General features: G+C 39.3%; 1 protein-coding gene across 1 annotated transcript in view; it reads right to left on the reverse strand.

Annotated features, from left to right (window-relative positions):
* The window catches only part of MEGF9 (multiple EGF like domains 9), an 81,144-nt gene that overhangs the window by 7,031 nt on the left and 54,192 nt on the right, over nucleotides 1-19,921 (reverse strand). The window contains exons 3-4 of the mRNA XM_018052699.1: nucleotides 11,648-11,787; nucleotides 179-322 (exon numbers count right to left, since the gene is read on the reverse strand). Coding sequence (XP_017908188.1) covers nucleotides 179-322; nucleotides 11,648-11,787 — 284 coding nt within the window. The remainder of the gene's footprint in view (nucleotides 1-178; nucleotides 323-11,647; nucleotides 11,788-19,921) is intronic.

A 19,921-nucleotide genomic window follows, 5' to 3' on the forward strand; every position in this document is an offset into this window, starting at 1 on the left:
AATACAGTTTTAACAACTTCCTCATCCCTCCTTTGTGTCTCATTTCACAAATGCATCTACTGCAAAGCTTTACTGTTTTTATAACTCCCTTTCACCTACAGCATCTAGAACTTTCTACCTACTGATCACTGACTCACTGATTTTTCCTTAAAAATGAGTATTTAGAGAAAGGCCTTACTTATGATACAACTGCCTGTAGATGTCACTGCTGAACAAGGGCAGCGAAGACATTCTTTCGAGCCATCAGGACTCTGATAAAATCCTTCTATGCATTCTTCACAGTGATCCCCTTTGCTGTTATTCTGGCAATTGAAACAAGTACCTAAAAGAAGCAAATCATTTTAAGAAGTTAAAGATGTACTCCAAAAGCATGGTAACTTTAAATAAATTATATGTACCTGCAAACCAAAAAAACCTCAAGAGGAAACCAGAAAAAGTCACGCAACACAGGCTGCAGCATTCAGCTTCTGTCCCATCTCACTTCTACACTGAACAGGCCTACAGTTCCGGTCCCCTGCTAGAATGTAAACTCTTTAGGGAAAGGCTGAGCATATGGCTAGAGCTGTAGTAAGCCCTTGTTGACTAACTGACTACCTACCGAAAGCAGGCCAACAACTTGCAAAGAAAAAAAAAAGCAACCTAAAGATCTATCAAAAGAAGAACAGATAAACTGTGCTATTTTCTTGGTTGCGATTCTGTAGCTAAATAAGTAAACTAGGCCTGTATGTATGAATACACATAAATCCTACAAACATCACGTTGAAAAAAGCAAACTGCAGAATAATACATAAAAAAGGAGTGCTTAATTAACTTTGTACAAATTAATTGATTTAAAAAATTATCATATGTGAAACAGATCGTCAGTCCAGGTTCGCTGCATGAGACAGGGAGCTCAGGGCCGGTGCACTGGGATGACCCTGAGGGATGGGATGGGGAGGGAGGTGGGAGGGAGGGTCAGGATGGGGAACACATGTACACCCGTGGCGGATTCATGTCAATGTATGGCAAAATCACTACAATACTGTAATTAGCCTCCAATTAAAATAAATTTAAAAAATAACAAAATAAAAATGTATAAAATAACCTAAGTCCAAAATTAACCAATAACTTTCCCCCCCACAGGAAGAACCTCAGAGCATATGAACTATAATCACTCCTCCCTTGACCTAAATATATGAAAACAGTATATATTAATTCTATCTTTATTTCTCACAATTCCTTCTTATGCCTTGAGTTTTCTTAGCTGCGTTTATCTAAAATATCCATATTACCCTCATTTAAAAGAGTGGTTTATGCTTTGTAATTAATTCTATGTTCAGAGATTTTTCCTCTCAACTCAACATCTTATTCCTCTGCAAAAAAATTTAAAAAATAAAAATTTTTTTGGCAAATTGCAAGGAACGTGGGATCTTCGCTCCCCAGCCAGGGGTCAGGTCTGCCTCCCCTGCTCTGGAAGCACCGAGCCTGCAGCCTCGGCCACTGTGCTGCCAGGGAAGGCCCTTGACCGACTGACTGAAGTGAAAACTTAAAAGCCACACTAAACAATACTAAGCAAATGGATACATGATACCCTAGGCAGAGGGATACATTCAAATGCAACAGACACTAACTACAGACTGAGAGAGCACAGGCAAGTTCCATGCTCTGTTTGTCTCTGTAGAGGGAGGGAAGAAAACAAGCAGAAGGGCTCCGACTCCATCTGAAAGCTTCTGTTACGCAGAAATGCCACAGCGCTAACAGTCCTAGGTGGGGGTACATGAGCATTCGTTATATAATGCTCCGTATGGCTTCATATTTTAAAGTTTAAAATAAAAATGTAAACAGTGATGGAATGAAAAGGAAGGAGGCAAGCAAAGTTCTGTGTGTCTTAATAATATCCTTTGGTCCCCTATTAGGAAGGACATTTGACGGGCATTGAAGGAGCATAATGACTACAAACGGAACGAAACCATGTAGTATAATTTACATTCAAAGAGACACTCAGAACTACTATCACAGAAATGAGTCAAGTCTATATAGAAATCTAGGAAGACAATGAAACATGTACATGCTAAGCTAACTACAGTTCAATGCTAAAACCATCATAAATAATTTTATTTGATTCCTCTTCCTTACTAGTGAAATATTTACAAAAAAGAAGAGACAGAATGAGATTGTGTAATAAAATGATCTGACAACTGGAATAAGATTTGAAAAACTATAAGAATGATTAACATACCTACAATTATTAACGCACATGTCAACTCTCAACTCTTGAGCAATTACAGCAAAGTTCTTTGAAACTTCATGAACTTATTTAGAAAGACATTTTTTAAAAATTTATATAAACACTTAATCCTTAAATCACATTTGCATGTAAATATCACTTTTAATCATATAATATTTAAGATATGATACTGTGAATGATACATTTCATATAGGCAGCAAAGTAGTATATCCTCGTATAGTGATGAACACTTCAGGTACTGATTTCTTCCCAGATCTATTGTATCCTGATCCCTCTTTAGCTATGTATCTTCGTGAAGATAAAGATAGCTGAAAAATACATACTAGGAAACGGTACATATCTGTTGTAAAAATAAAATAATGTGAAAGGTCAAATTGTTCTGCAGGCTGGCAAATACAAAACTTGCTTTATGTATAAAATCTGTCTACCTGCTCTCTCCATATTAAAAATGTTCAATGGAAATAATTATACATATATAATATTTTGCTCCTATAATGTTATTAGATCTACATGCTTATTATTTTGGGACTTTCTACTATTCTAGAAAAGACCCCAAGCATCTGTCTTTCTGCTTATCACAATACAGTTTCACTCTCCTAAACCATTTATTTTAGAGCATTTTACATTTTCGCCAAAAAAATTTTTTATTTTGATTTGTTTTATGCCATAAGATGCAATGAGAAGTTAATAAGAAAAAAATAACTCTACATGGTGAGTATGTTATCTCAAAAGTAAGGATGAAAACAAGTATAACAATAGAATTCACTGGTTTTTGAAAACTCATCAGTCTATACTGTTTAAAAATAACATGCACCTAGAACACAGCTACAGAATAAACAAAATTAATACGGACAGATCAAACATGGATACTCCAGAATGCTCACCGCAGATGTGAGGGGCGACCGTCAGGTGAGTGTTCTTTCCCCTTTAACTTTCAAATTGTTTCTACTATGCACTTATCACTATTATTTTTAATATCTTAAATTTTTCTGATTATAAAATTAATACATTGTAAAGTATATCACATGCATGTTATAAAATATTTCAAGAACTGAGTTCAGTTCAGTCACTCAGTCGTGTCCAACTCTTTGCGACCCCATGGACTGCAGCACACCAGGCCTCCCTGTCCATCACCAGCTCCCAGAGCTTGCTGAAACTCAAGTACATCAAGTCAGTGATGCCATCCAACCATCTCATCCTCTGTCATCCCCTTTTCCTCCTGACTTCAATCTTTCCCCAAATCAGGGTCTTTTCCAGTGAGTCAGTTCTTCACATCAGGTGGCCAAAGTATTGGAGCTTCAGCTTCACCATCAGTCCTTCCAATGAATATTCAGGACTGATTTCCTTTAGGACGGACTGGTTGGATCTCCTTGCAGTCAAGGGTTTCTCAAGAGTCTTCTCCAACACCACAGTTCAAAAGCATCAGTTCTTCGGCACTCAACTTTCTTTATGGTCCACCTCTCACATCCATACATGACTACTGGAAAAACCATAGCTTTGACTAGACAGACCTTTGTTGGCAAAGTAATGTCTCTGCTTTTTAATACGCTGTCTAGTTTGGTCACAGCTTTTCTTCCAAGGAGCAAGCGTCTTTTAATTTCATGGCTGCAGTCACCATCTGCAGTGGTTTTGGAGCCCAAGAAAATAAAGTCTGTCACTGTTTCCATTGTTTCCCCATCTATTTGCCATCTATGAAGGGATGGGACTGGATGTCGTGATCTTCGTTTTTTGAATGCTGAGTTTTAGGCCAGCATTTTCACCCTCCTCTTTCACTTAAAGCTCTTTAGTTCCTCTTTACTTTCTGTCATAAGGGTTGTATCATCTGCGTATCTGAGGTTACTGGTATTTCTCCTGGCAATTTAGACTCCAGCTTGTGCTTCATCCAGCCTGGCATTTTTCACAATGTGCTCTGCATATGTTAAATAAGCAGCCTTGATGTACAGCCTTTCCCAATTTGGAACCAGTCCGTTGTTCCATGTCCAGTTCTAACTGTTGCTTCTTGACCTGCATACAGATTTCTCAGGAGACAGGTAAGGTGGTCTGGTATTCCCATCTCTTGAAGAATTTTCCCATCTCTTGAAGAAGTTTGTTGTGATCCACATAGTCAAAGACTTTAGCATGCAACTTAAAAAGCATTTCATGTACAAAATTAAAGACTGATTTTTATAATAAAAATAAAGATAACTTTAAAATCCATTTATACTAGGAACTAATACTATGAATCTGCTTTTCTACCAGCTTACAAATCCTCTTTGGGAGGCAACATAGCATAAGAAAAATGATATGTATTTATCATTATCATGATTTCATGTCAGATGATATGAGTTCTATCCTCAGCTGAACCTCTTCAACAAATAGCTTCTCTGAGTGAAATTGAACGTTGCTCAGTTGTGTCCAGCTCTTTGTGACACAATGGACTATACAGTCCATGGAACTCTCCAGGCCAGAATCCTGGAGTGGGTAGCTGTTTCCTTCTCCAGGGGATCTTCCCAACCTAGGGATTGAACCCAGGTCTCCTGCAGTGCAGGTGGATTCTTTACCAGCTGAGCCGCCAAGGAAGCTTCTCTGAGTGACCTTCAGCGAATAGCTTCTCTGAGTTTCACTTTTTTAATCTGTAAAATGGAATAATAACTCCCTGCCCAATGACTTAATATATGTAAATATTTCGGCGAGTGAAAAACTACTCCATAGGATATAGTGTTTTCTCTTTAAGCTTCAAATTCCTCATCTGTAAATTAGGAAAGTTGAACCGGATGAAATCTAAATTCCTTTTAAAACCTGAAACTTGAGACTCTTTCAATTATGATAAATGATATATTATGAGAATTAGCTGAAATGTAACTTTGTTCATTATCCTTTGCCTGCAACCTCCAAAATCTAACAATACTCTGTTAAATTCACATTTTCTTTGCTGAAAGAGCCAAAGGAGCAAAGAAAGAGGGAACGAGTCTCCTGAAGATGACCTCATGCTCCTCAGCTCAGCAGCAAGAGAGTCTGGTGGGGGTGACCAAGAAAACAACTGGCCAAAGCAAAGAATGCAGGGTTCCTTTCCAACCAAAGTCAGTGACAAACCTTTGAAAACATAAATCACCACCTGTAAGAAGCCTTTTCTTTCTTTATTTCACTATCTCTAGTTCACATATAACCTGTCAGAAAGGCAGCAAGTCACTTCGCTCTGTTTTTTTTAAATGCCTAATCTTCTCTGTTGAGCAGAAGGCAAACTTGATCCTGTTAAACAGAAAGGAGGACAGCCTAAGGAAACAAGGCAGCGGGTAGCAGAATCACCGTAAGACCCGAGAGAAAGCCAGAGGCCAGGAAAACCTAGTTATGGACGGCAGTTTGAATTTTATTCGAAGAGGGATGGGAAGTCTTTGGAGGTTTGAGCATGGGAACGACATGATCTGGTTTTACATTTTTAAAAGATCATTCTGGTTGTTATGTGGAGACTGGACTGTGGTAGAGAGGGGCTCAGAGGGTCAGGACAAGAAAAGGGGCAGCATGATCAGATAAGAGACGGTGAAAACAGTTCCAAGAGGTGACAGTTGCTTAGACAAGGAGGACGGCAAAGAAGGTCACGCTGAATGGCAGGCTGAGCAGAACTTGCTGGCGGACTGGATATTTACAACGCACGCGCACATGCTGAGTCGCTTCGGTCGTGTTCACTACTTGGTGATCCCATGGACTGAAGCTCTCCAGGCACCTCTGTCCATTCTCCAGGCAAGAATCCTGAAGTGGGTGGCCATGCCCTCCTCCAGGGAGTCTTCCTGACTCAAGAGGTTGAACCCGCACCCCTCATGTCTCCAGCACTGGTAAATAGGCTTTTTACCACTAGTGCCACCTGGGAAGCCCCGGATATTTACAGAAAGGAAAAGCAAATGGGACTCGTGTGGTGCCAGTCACCAAAGGAAGAACACTAGGGGCAAAGCAGGCTTAGCTTATAGAGTAAAACAAAGAGTTGTTTTGGATGCGTTAGGGCTACAACGCCACATAGAGCGTTCAAGTGGAGATGTCAAGCGCACTGTTAGACCTTTGCATGTAGCGATCAAGGGAGAAATGGAAATCTGGTAATCAGAACACTTGCAGATGGCATCTAAATTCAAAGGACTGAATGAGATCACGTAGGGACAGCATAAATGCAGAAGACGAATGTGTCAAGACAAACCTCTGAGGCAACCCAGTGCTTACAGCTAAAAAGGAGACCTAGCAGAACTGATCATGGAAAAAAGTGGGGGGGGGGATGGGTGATATTCTAAAGTGAAGAAGGTCACTGAGTGATGGAGGAGTGTTCAAGTCCGCCAAGCTGCTGAGGTCAAGGTATTCACCACGTGACACTATGAATACACGAAGGCACCTTAAATTCTCAAAAAGAAGTATATACTATGTGGACATAAGTGAAGTCAAAGTTGCTCAGTCGTGTCTGACTCTTAGCGACCCCATGGACTACAGAGGCCATGGGATTCTCCAGGCCAGGATACTGGAGTGGGTGGCCTTTCCCTTCTCCAGGGGATCTTCCCAACCCAGGGATGGAACCCAGGTCTCCCGCATGGCAGGCGGATTCTCTACCAGCTGAGCCACCAGGGAAGCCCACGTGAGCATAAAATTTCAGCTAAAAAATAACAGTCCACCCACCTCCACTTTAAGGGAAATACGTGTTGAAGAAAGAAAATCTATAAAAATACAGGAGAACATAAAAGAAGACAAAAGAAGTTATCGAAGCAATCTGTTATTAAGATTTTGAATACTTTTCCTTGAATCTCTCTTTTATATAGAGCAGTTTTGGGTTTTGCTTTTTCACAAGCTAAAAAAGGCACATGTAACTGGATGTCCTGCTTCGTTCTCCCTCTCACGTTGCTGTCCGACTCTCTGGGACCCTCGGGACTGTGGCCCACCAGGCTCCTCTGTCCATGGGACTCTCCAGGCAAGAATACTGAGTGTGCCGCCATTTCCTTCTCCAGGGGGTCTTTCTGACCCAGGGACTGAACCCGAGTCTCCTGAATTACAAGCAGATTCTTCACCACTGAGCCACCTGGGAAGCCCACTTATTGTTGCTTGTAATGAGCCAGGCTCTGTATAAACATACTGCACTGAAGCTTCATAACACACCATTAGGCAGTTACTGCTATAATACCAAACTCCTAAGGGAGAAGACTAAGCCATCAGTCCAAGGTAAGTCAAGATTTCATTTCCTGTGCTCTTATAGTGTATTGGATTTGCTTCATTTTCTGTTGTTAGAAGTAAAGTTGTCTAATTTCTTAGAATTATAACTGCCACTGTGGTGAGCATCTTTGAACATAAAGCTTTTTATGAATTTTGAATTATTTCCCAAAAATTGATTCTGGGAAAAAGAACTACTTAATCAGGGAAGTATTCTTGAGACTTCTGATACATATTGCTTTCTAAAATATTTTTCTCAATATATTTTATCACAAAAATGTTACTTTAAAAAATCTAATTCAATCTAAAATATAAGGTATAGGTGAGATGAGGGGCGTAGGGGGAGTAAGGCCTGTGAAAACGCAGCAAGTGGCCACCAGAGGGCAATCTTGTGTACCAGGACACTGCTGGGGATAAAAAGTCTTCAAAATTTGAGACAAAAGCAAAGACTGATTTTGTACTAAACGACAGTGTCATACGGAGTATCTATACTCTCATGTTAGATTCCACTTTTATTATACTTCCAAACAGAGAAATCATTTATGTCTTATTACTAGCCTTTAGAAATCATAACCATGAAAAGGATTTCTTTTGCCTTAAACTATCTCCTGAGCAAAAATAGGTTGGGATTTACGTGACATTTAAGAGAGCTACCCCACTGCCATGAGGAAAATCAGAAATGGGAACCAGCGGTGTAGACTGCTTCCTGGTACCACAGATGAACTAGGGAGCAATTTAAACCACCTCAACAAGATGAGGCGTTTTCTGTCATCCAGGACTGACACTCATCTTTCCTCTGTAAGTTTTCCCGTTTGTTTGGTCATTCATCCAACAAAAAGTTAGTAATACTTCAGTTCAGTTCAGTTCAGTCGCTCAGTCGTGTCCGACTCTTTGCAACTCCATGAACCACAGCACGCCAGGCCTCCCTGTCCATCACCAACTCCCAGAGTTCACTCAGACTCACGTCCATCGAGTCGGTGATGCCATCCAGCCATCTCATCCTCGGTCGTCCCCTTCTCCTCCTGCCCGCAATCCCTCCCAGCAGCAGAGTCTTTTCCAATGAGTCAACTCTTCGCATGAGGTGGCCAAAGTACTGGAGTTTCAGCTTTAGCATTATTCCTTCCAAAGAAATCCCAGGACTGATCTCCTTTAGGATGGACTGGTTGGATCTCCTTGCAGTCCAAGGGACTCTCAAGAGTCTTCTCCAACACCACAGTTCAAAAGCATCAATTCTTCGGTGCTCAGCGTTCTTCACAGTCCAACTCTCACATCCATACATGACCGCAGGAAAAACCATAGCCTTGACTAGACAGACCTTTGTTGGCAAAGTAATGTCTCTGCTTTTGAATATGCTGTCTAGGTTGGTCGTAACTTTCCTTCCAAGGAGCAGGCGTCTTTTAATTTCACGGCTGCGCTCATACTATGGACTAATTTTCAAGCTAAACGTGTAAAATGGTGAACAAAACTGATATGAAACTGACAATGTAGTGAATACACCATATATGATTTAACCATAAATAAAATATATTATTACAAACTGTGATGTGTGCTATGAAAAAATACAAATGTATATGAGAGTGTATAATTGGGAAAACTGTCATTTAGCTTGGAGCATAAACTGCTTTCTAGTGAAAGTAACATTTAGCTGAAGGCCTGAAGGAAGGATATGGTTTAATAAAGCAGAGGGGCCAGGAGTGGGGGTACAAGTGTATTAGAAAGACCATTCCAGGCAGAGGAAAGATGATGTGCGAGAACCCTGGGACAGGGGAGCATAACATATTTTAGAAATAGAAGCCAGTGTGACTGGATCACGAACAGTAAAGAAAAAGAACAGCACAAGATAGAACTGGCAAGTAGGCAGGGACTAGATCGTGTGATTGAAAAAAATAACACAATTTCTTCTAAATCAATTTGTTTCTCCTTAGACTAGAGGATTAGAATGAAGAATAAGATTTCAACACAGTCAAGGCTATGATTTTTCCAGTGGTCATGTATGGATATGAGAGTTCGACTATAAAGAAAGCTGAGCACCGAAGAATTGATGCTTTTGAACTGTGGTGCTGGAGAAGACTCTTGAGAGTCCCTTGGACTGCAAGGAGATCCAACCAGTCCATCCTAAAGGAGATCAGTCCTGGGTGTTCATTGGAGGGACTGATGTTGAAACTAAAACTCCAATACTTTGGCCACCTGACGCAGAGAGCTGACTCATTTGAAAAGACCCTGATGCTGGGAAAGATTGAGGGCAGGAGGAGAAGAAGATGACAGAGGATGAGATGGTTGGATGGTATCACCGACTCAATGGACATCGGTTTGGGTGGACTCCAGGAGTTGGTGATGGACAAGAAGGCCTGGCGTGTTGCGGTTCATGGGATTGCAAAGAGTCGGACACGACTGAGTGACTGAACAGAACTGAACTGAAGACTAGAGGATTAGAACGAAGAATAAGATTTCAACACAGATTTTTTTTCCAGAGTACTTTCTGTTCAAATATTCTGCTACCTTAATCTCATAAAAACACTTGTTACTTGTCAGACTAGTATGTTCTGATTTTTGTTGTTGGGGGGAAGAAAGATTTCCAAGGAAGTATCTCTAGTCCTTATATTTAGGAAAGAATAAGATTAGGAAGATTTAGGAAAGATTTCTTAGAAAGGTTTAGGAAATAAGATTTAGGAAAGAATAAGAATTGAAGACCAGAGAAGTTAATTGTCTCCAGTTTTTAACAGTTTAACCAAGTTTGCCTAGATATGGTTTTCTTTGTTCCTGACTGCCTAGGGTTTGCTGAGTTGTTTGAATCTGTGAGTTGGTCTCTTTCATTAATTTGGAAAACTCTTGGCCATTATCTCTTTAGATATTTGCTTCTGTCCCAGTATCTCTCTCCTTTCTTTCTGAGCCTTCATGTGCACTTATGTGAGACCTTCTGGCTGTATCCCATATGTCTTTTCTGCTCTGCTCTTTCCTTTGCGTTTTTTCCTCTCTGTGCTACAGTTTGGATATTTCAAGCTGAACTGCATCTGAATCTACTAACCTTGTCTTCGCTGCCTACAATAGTATGGGACCTTGTCTTCACAGCACACACTGTAGACCGCTATTAAGTCCATGCCGTGAGGTGTTAATTTCAGATGTTCTATTTTTCAATTCTAGATTGTTCTTTTGATTATTTTTTGACTACAAATCTCTTGAAATTTTGCCTCTTTTCACCTATTTTGTCTGTTTTCTCCTCTATTTTCTTAAAATATTAACTTTAGTTATTTTAGATTCATTGTAGGATGACTCTAATACCTGGGTCATCTGCGGATCTGCTTTCGTTGCTTTTCTCTTTATTACTGGCCACATTTTCCTACCTCAGAATTGTCCCCTGTTTTAGTTGCCAGATACAGTGTACAAAAGAACCACAGATGATTCCTCTTCCCTCTGCTAGGCAGATGTAATGAGAGGATCGCCCCAATTCAGTCAGAAGTTGAGATAGGTTGAGGATGAACGGCAATTTTAGTATGAGGCAGTTCACCTATGGCCCATCACTCCTTCTTGATCGCAGCCTTCTAAGGCTTTTGACTGAGAACCCAGCAGGTGTGTGTCTCCTCAGCCATGAAAGACTGCAGTAGATCTACAATGTGAGTGATGGATGTGAGCCTAAATCCCACAGAATCTACCTTTTGAATCTGGCAATGTCTTCAGAGAGGTGGTCATATGTTGTCGCAGGCCCTTTCTTTCTAAAAAGATTTTGTCTCCTAAGCACCATAAGACTGAGACATTTCTTTCTACCTTTTGGGCCAGCGTTCCATCTCCTGTACAGTCACTTAACGTCCTGTGGGAAAACTGGCCTGTGTCTAGGGCTCCTCTAGTTTCCAATTCATAACGGAAGCCCCAAATAACTGCCAAAAGTTCTTCTTGTATCTTTCCTCAAGAAGAATCCTTTTACTTGGACCAAGCCCACTCCTTAGTCTCTGCCCAGAATTGGCAAATGTCCCTTGGAAGGAAAGTGGCTGGTGAGCATCAGCTTACTTAGGAAGAGTTCTACCCTTTCTGGAATTTTAGTTCATATAGTTTTCATTGCTTCCATGGGTTGCCAACCAATATGATTTTTGAAATTTATATATATATATATAGTTGTTGTAGAAGAAGTTTGGCTTGCTATGACCTATTACATCCTACTTAGAAGAGAAAGATCCTTACAAACTCTTTGGGAAGAATTAACTCAGAGAAGAAGGACTTCAAACTGAAAAGAACAATGGACTAATTACATAAGAAAGTAAGGGAAGGGTGTACCTGTGAGGGCATCACAGCTGGCAGACCGATGATTGCACTGGCAGGGCAAGCAGCCGTCCTTGTTGAAGCCGTAATATCCATCCTGGCATCTATCACATGAAGAGCCGGTGACACCCACTTTGCACTGACATTTCCCAGAGCTGCAGATAAAAGCGAAGACAATGAACCAAATAAATCAGTTTGAAGGTTTTGTTGCCTAACATCTCATCACAGATGATCTTAATGCAGAAATAGTGTCAGCTAGATTCTAGTTACTATACATACTGAGTGATTTTTATTTTGAATTATAAGTTGAGCAGCTTCATGACTATTAATTCAATTAGCATGGCAATAACACTAATCATTTCTGACAATTTAATCCTCTGCACTTGGACAGTTTAGAATAAATGATAAAGGAACCATGGGGAGTTCCAAGTGCCTGGTCCTTCAACATCTTTGTTTACGAAAAGCACTGGGGTATAGGATGGGCACCACTGCCGCATGTCACCCCCAAATCACCCACCCGTTGCCCCAGCACCCAAACTGCCCAATCTGAAGAAGAGAAGAAAAACCACCCAGGTCCCACTCAGTCTAGCTTTTGGTTGAAAAATATAAAAATAAGGACTCTAATGAATGTGCTAGAAACTCAATATGATTTTCTACTGTAGGCCAATGCTGTATTAACACAATTCTGGCAATTAACTGGAATTCACAACTAAGTGAATATGACTGTAATGAGGACCTCTATTCATTTCTAAATTAAACCCAAATAAACATGCTTCAACTCCAAAAACAGGACTAAAAATCTAAAGTAATAAAAATATTTTATTTAGTGTCCCATTTCTTATTAACCTCTTTTCTTTCCTTAGATGTCCATTACATCAGTGATATCATCTCTCTCCAATCACTGAAATTAAAACTTTTAATTTTCAACTCTTCTCTCTCGACTCCATGCTCTTCCATTCACTCATTCAAATTCAATATACCACCAGTTTTGGTCAGATTTTCTTCCAAAGTATCTCTCTTTTTTTTTTTTTTTTTACTTTCTTTTTTTTTTTTTAATTTTTATTTTTACTTTATTTTACTTTACAATACTGTATTGGTTTTGCCATACATTGACATGAATCCACCATGGGTGTTGTACACCAAAGTATCTCTTGTTATTTACTCTATAGTCGTCTCTCTTACAATATCTTCCTCTCTTAGACATTTTCCTACTTTCAGCCTCATCTTTTCCCATGACTTTTCCCTGACTGGTCAACGGAGCTCTTTTGGCCTCCAGAGAGCATTTTCTCTATACTGTACATTTTATTCCTAATCATGGATTTTTCTACATTCTTTCATATACGTAACTCTAGTTAGACTGTTAAAGGCCTAAAGCAAAGGCCGTATCATGCAGCTGTTTTTCAAGTTATCTTCAAGATGTAGAGTCGAGCACAACTGAGCAACTAACACTTTCAAGATGAGCATGAGCAGAGGAACAGTCTGCCTTAACTGTCTTCATCATACTGGTCACCTGGTAAGTCTGCAGAGTTCAGGGACCCTACCCTAGCCACCTTGCTATCTTCAGAGTCTAGCATAGTACCCTGCTTGTTGTAGACAATTAATATATGCTTGATGAATAAATGCTCAATACACAAACTGAGCTTTAGAGTTAAGCACTGGGAGGGGAAAAGAAAGGTGAAAGGCTGCACTAATTACCAGGACTCTCAAAACAGCTCAAGTACTTTTCCCTTTTTTCCAACAGTGTCACTCTTCTTTACATGCTCATTCTGGACATCAAAATTTTAGAATTCATATCAGTAGAGTTCTGGCACCAGTCATATTGGATGGGAGTCAATATAATGTAGAACTGCATCTCAATATAATCATTTTAGAGACTCGGCTCCTAATAATAAGCCCCTATGGGGATGTTCATTCTACTTTAGGAGTCCAAGCTAAAATTGTTAACACTTACACAGCTCTTACACATGTCAGTTAAAGTAATCCCCTACTGCTTCCCATACTCCTCTTTCTGTAATAAAAATAGAAGTTCTAAATTTGAGCATTATTGGAACTTTGGGTCAAAATTTGCAGAATGGGACTAAAGCAACTTTCAGCTGTGTGGATTCTACTTATAGTATACAAACCTAAGTTGTTTTTTTTTTTTTTTTAATTCAGATGTGCCTCTCTGTTTATCAGCATGCCCTGGTCTAAATAACAAGGCTTTTACCTTCTATCCTAAAAAAACTACTTTGAGCAGTTATAGTTGAAATTCACTTCTCTCTCCCACTTAACCCATGGTTCTTCGCAATATCCCAGGGTATGCCAAAAAGGAGCAGAAAAATAGTTCTACACAGTATATTTTTAGGGCTTTACTCAAAGCCAGTCAAGAAAGGAAAGAAACCCATGCTTATGTAAATAATAAATACTTAACATATCTTAAAGCCTTATATCCTGAGAAGTTACCTATCAAACTCTGTATTTCTATCTTAAAGCTGCCTAATATATTAGCTTATGCAATTTCTTGACTAACAATTTTACAGAAAATGTAAAATGGAAACATCTGAAAGAAATGGTGATGATGATAAAGACAATAAGTGATCATTCATTTAGGGCCTATGTCAATAAATACATATTCTTTCTAATCCTCAAAGTAACTCTACAAGGTGGTGGTCATAACCCTCATTTTACTACTGAGGGAATTCAAAGGGTTAAAGTTACTGTCCACACCTAATAAAGGCAGGTTTATTTATACAAAGCCAGACTTTCCCACTATGCTACCTACCCTCTGCTCAGTTTAACTCTAAATTTGTACAATAAATTTGCCTGCCAAATAATCTGATACCCACTTGGGTATCAAGCTTCATTCTGTAGATTCCAAGCACCACAATTCACCATTTATTTAGGTTCTGACCCCAGTGAGCTGTTTCTGCCTTGCCCAGAATAAACCCAGTCTCTCTTCTCATTGCCTGTAAGTTTCAGATCTCCCTTAAGAAATCTGAGAGTTTTTCCGCTTGAAGACACTGCAGCCTAGCAAAGTCCCAAGGTTCTCAGAGACACAGCCCAGATTTTGAATGTCCATAAACCATCTCATCCTCTGTCACCCCCTTCTCCTCTTGCCCTCAATCTATCCCAGCATCAGGGTCTTTCCCAAGGAGTCAGCTCTTTGCATCAGGTGGCCAAAGTATTGGAGCTTCAGCTTCAGCATCAGTCCTTCCAATGAATATTCAGGGTTTATTTCCTTTAGGGTTGACTTGGATCTCCCTGCTGTCCAAGGGACTCTCAAGAGCCTTCTCCAGCAACACAGTTCGAAAGCATCAATTCTTTGGTGCTCAGCCTTCTTTACGGTCCAACTCTCATATCCATACATGACTCCTGGAAAAACCACAGCTTTGACTACACAGACCTTTGTCAGCAAAGTAATGACTCTGCTTTGCAATACACTATCTAGGTTTGTCATAGCTTTTCTTCCAAGCAGCAAGCTTCTTTTAATATGGCTGCAGCCTGTGTCCACAGTGATTTTATTTTAGTTAATCTTAATTAAATTCTGTATCAATCATACTAGAGAAGATGATTATTCTTTTTAAAATTTCAACAGAAATGTACATTTCCAAGCATGTCACTCAAGTAACTGCAAAAAAGAAAACAACTGGGAAAAAGAAAACAAAACCCTACCTATATACATACATACAGTCTTACATAAAAACACCCTGAGGCACTTAAAGATCTAGCAAAGTAAATCTGTATTCATCAAAGAATGAAGTTCAGGATTATCTTATGATTCAACAAGAAGGATACTGTCAGAAAATTATGAAGGATATAATGTGCCTTTTGGAGACTGGCTAATAATACTTCATTAGCCAGTTTCCAAGCCTTTAAAAATGTTAATCAAAATATGTTTGCTCCCCATTTCTCTATAGATATTAGATTATTTGGTAAAGAGAAAAATAAACAGCTACTTAATGACACTGTCTGCCCAATTCACGGTCTGTAAGAAAAAGGTATTACCCTGGAATACCCAATCACCTAATAATATCTCATAAGCATAATACAGCCAATGCTCCCAAAGTAGTTGCTATTCCTGTAAGTGATCTTTCCCTTCATAATTCTGCTCTAGGCACTCAGAAGACTGATTTAAGCAAGCATCTTTCTCCCTGGAGAATATGCTCCTCAGTTCTTGATTTTTTTTTTTAAGTGACTTTATGAATCTTGATAAGGCAATTGACTAGTCTAGATACCATCCATCACTTTTCTTGGGTAGATTTTAAAACAACAAGAGAGGAGGTGCTTTTTTCTCTCTCTCTTTTTTAAAAAATATAGACTTTAGTAGGGAAACGTGGCTGGGAGCCTGCAAGTAGTAGTGCCTTTCCATCATGTTACTCATGGCCCGTGGCCAGCTTCTGCATGTATAAGAGTTAAATCACTCAGCAAATATAAAGCTTTCCCTGTATGACTTCTTTTATAGAATAAAGCCTTTACAACACCCCCTTTCATGGTCTCCCTCTGTTAAAGACTGTTGAATGCTTTCTGAAGCAAAGGTCAATGATATAAATGCAATGAAATTTTAAAAAAAGCAAAAGCAAAAAAAAAAAGGCCTGTTAATAGACCACTTATGCTTATCCACAGATTTAAAATGAAGGAAGCAGACTCACATCTTCATATCTGGAGAATAAGGGCACAGAACTGAATTTTGAAAAGTTAGAAATCTATACTACTGACATCAACTAACCAAGAATTTAAGATGGAATTTCCTCATCTGGCATCACTTTTTATAGACATGAGTTACTTGCTAGTAAAGAACTAATTGGGGTTTCTCAAGTGGTGCTAAAGGTAAAGAACCCGCAGGCCAAAGTAGGAGGTGTAAGAGACATGGGTTGGAAGCTTGGGTCAGGAAGATCCCCTGGAGGAGGAAATGGCAACCCAATCCACTATTCCAGTCTGGAGAATTCCATGGACAGAGGCACCTGGCGAGCTACGGTCCACAGGGACGCACAGAGTCAGACACAACTAAAGCAACTGAGTACCATCGGCACAAAGAACTAAAGAAGTACGGACAGCTGTGTCAGAAAGGTGACCATGGAATCGTTTATAAAGGAAGCACAAACACTGTGGGACTCAGCTCCACTAAGCATAACTAAGCATATACTATGCATCCTTAAATTATCCCAGACAGAATGATCAGATTTTCTTTTAGTGTTGTTAGGGGAAGCACACTGATTGAAACCACCCACCCTGGCCAGGCACCATAGTAACCATCTGCATGAGTTGTTTTATGACAGGTGATCCTGATAAGGAATACAGAACTAATAAGCCACCACCAACCAGGAGAGTTTAGGAAAGGTTCAAAAGTGACACCATGTGTCCAACCACCTCCCAGAATCCTTCTTGCTGGCATCCATCTTGGCTGAACAAGGCATGCACCACCAGGAAGGACTCTAAGTCGGAAGGATTGGCTAAAGACAACCCAGAAACTAATTCCATCACCATAAAACCCAATACTGCAAGCCACGTGGCAGAGCAGTTCTCCTGGATTCTCTTACCCCACTGCTCTCCGCCTGGGCACCCCTTCCCAGTAAAATCTCTTGCTTATGTGTCTCCTCAGATCATTCATTTCTGAGTGTTAGGCAAGAGCCCACTTTCGGGCCCTGGAAGGAGTCCTCCTTTCTGCAATGTAAGAAGTCAAGAAAACATTATAAATGATCATGTTTGGAAAAGCACACTGATTGAAACCACCCACCCTGGCCAGGCACCATAGTAACCATTCGCATGAGTTGTTTTATGACAGGAGATCCTGATAAGGAATACGGAACTAATAAGCCACCACCAACCGGAAGAGTTCGAGAAAGGTCTAAGGAGATACCACCTGTCCGTCCACTTCCCAGAATCCCTCTCGCTAACATCCATCTTGGCTGAGCGATGCGTGCGCCACCAGGAAAGACGCTGAATTAGACTGACTGGCCAAAGACCACCCAGAAACTAATCCCATCACCATAAAATCCGAGACTGTGAGCCACGTGGCAGAGCAGTTCTCCTGGGTTCCCTTACCCTGCTGCTCTCCACCCGGGCGCCCTTTCCCAATAAAAATCTCTTGCTTTGTCAGCACACGTGTCTCCTCGGACAATTCATTTCTGAGGGTTAGACAAGAGCCCAGTTTCGGGCTCTGGAAGGGGTCCCTCTTCCTACAACAATGTCAGTGCTTAGCATAGATTTTATCACATTCACAGGTGTGAACAACTATTCCAAACACTGAAAAAAACTCTCTCAAAATGTAAACAAAGAATGCATTTTCTGACATGCAGTGATTCATTTTTCAAAAGAAAATTCAAAGATGTATCATCTCAAGATATAGTACATATTTATGTCACACAAGTACTAGCCAAAATATCATTTTAAAGGTTCTGTTTTGTTTAAGATGAGTGGGTGGAGAATCTTCAGAATTTCCATTATTTTAGTAGGGTAGGAAGGGTGGGACGCAGGAAGGGAGGTATCAGAGTCTATGGAAAATTCATAGCCTGAGGAGACACAGAGAGCTTGGTTCAAATTCCAGCTCTGCTATTAACTAGCTACGAGTGAGTACTTATTCTGTCTTGGATTCAGTATTCTCATTTGTAAAATGAAGATAATTAGACCAAACTCTGTAGAGTTATTGTGAGGATTAAAGATCACATATGCAGGGTGCTTAGCACAGTGTTTGGCACATAATCAGTATTTAAAACAATGAAAGAATGACGAAGATGAAGCCAATGGGTCCTAAATCTTTTTTTTGTGTGTGTGTGTGAATTGTAAAGATCAGTTAGAATCTCCAGTAGGCAAAGACAGACAAGTTTATTTATGTTTAAAATTCTGTTAACAAACCTAGAAAAATGGCAAGACTTTATGGGGTAACTACTAGTTTGGAGCCAAAATGTGGCTCGGAAAAGAGAGAACATTATGAACACATGGCAGAAACAGTTTTGGGGAAGAAAATTTAAAAATTGAGAATCAGCAAAATCCTATATTAGGTGGGACCAAAGCCAGAGAGACCTGATATGCTTTTGTACCAGCCAGCTAAATTGATCTAATGTTTTCTAAATTGCCAAATGTCTTGATTTTTTTATACTATCAAAAACATTATCTATTTTCTTCCTAAGATTTATAAGTTATAACTTACATGATGGCATACCTTTAGATATCATGTTATCAATAGACAGTCATAGTCACTATAAAGATATAGTTCTAATTAGGGAAAATTAATTTATTCAGAAGCCTTGCTTTTTCTCCTTCCTCCTCTTTCAAACAGCTTACATATTGGCACTCTGACATGGAAAGGACAAGAAACACAAACAGATAAATAAATTAAGTGTATTAATTTTCTTCTTCTGCCTCTTTCAATAACTAAAAGCAATTTAGTTTAGAATGAGACTTAAACTGTTAGTCAAAATAGAATCTGAAATTAAGAGGCAATTTCTTACTTGTAAGCTCTCCCAATATATTAAAAGTAGTATTAAAAGGCAGCTAGTGAAAGTTTTTCTAACCAGAAAAAGCTTCTACATGGGAAAATAAACAAAACAACAAGTCAATTAACAGTCCTTAATTTCATGTTTGACTCGTGGTTTATAAAGGTAATGAAAAAACAGTATCTCCTTTTTATGAAAGAAACTCAATAATTTGGCAAAAGACAATTTGCATTTAGTGTTCCTCTGTCTTTCTACAATCATGGAAAAGACTATTATGCAATGACCAAAGCTTCTTTTCTGGAAGAAAGAAAAAAGATAGCTTTATTGTTGAAAACATTGGGCTATTATGCAAAACATTCCTTGTTTTTTTGAGGGCAAATAGTCTAAAATATTTTTAGAGGAAATTCATATTCAGGCAGAAATTCTTAATACTCAAAAAGGGCATTGCCTAAGTGTAAAAATATTTCTGATAACTGATCTTACCAAAATCAAATTTAAAAGTTTATTTGAAAAGTCAGAAGTAAAACTTAACGGCAAAAAAAAATAAAAGTATCATATTTCCAGAGCCACAACTTGGGAAAGCAAACTTAAACTAAGAAAGTTATTTCTTATTTCCTTCATTTTTTTTAAATGGAAGAAATACAGCCATAGGAATTCTCAAACCCACACAATTACTCCATTATTTGATGGAGATTTCTGCATTTCAAAAGCCATTTTGAAAAGAGAAAAAGCATGAAGTCCCAGTGTCATGTTCTTGAAAAGATTATGCTTCTCACATATGTTAACACTTGTAGTCTTTTGTAACCATTGTAAAAGGTTTGCTTAGTAAAAGGACAATTATTAATACTTAATTTGTGTACACACTGTGTTCTAAAAA

The sequence above is a fragment of the Capra hircus genome, chromosome 8 (assembly GCF_001704415.2).
Source record: "Capra hircus breed San Clemente chromosome 8, ASM170441v1, whole genome shotgun sequence".
In the NCBI taxonomy this organism is placed as follows: domain Eukaryota; kingdom Metazoa; phylum Chordata; class Mammalia; order Artiodactyla; family Bovidae; genus Capra; species Capra hircus.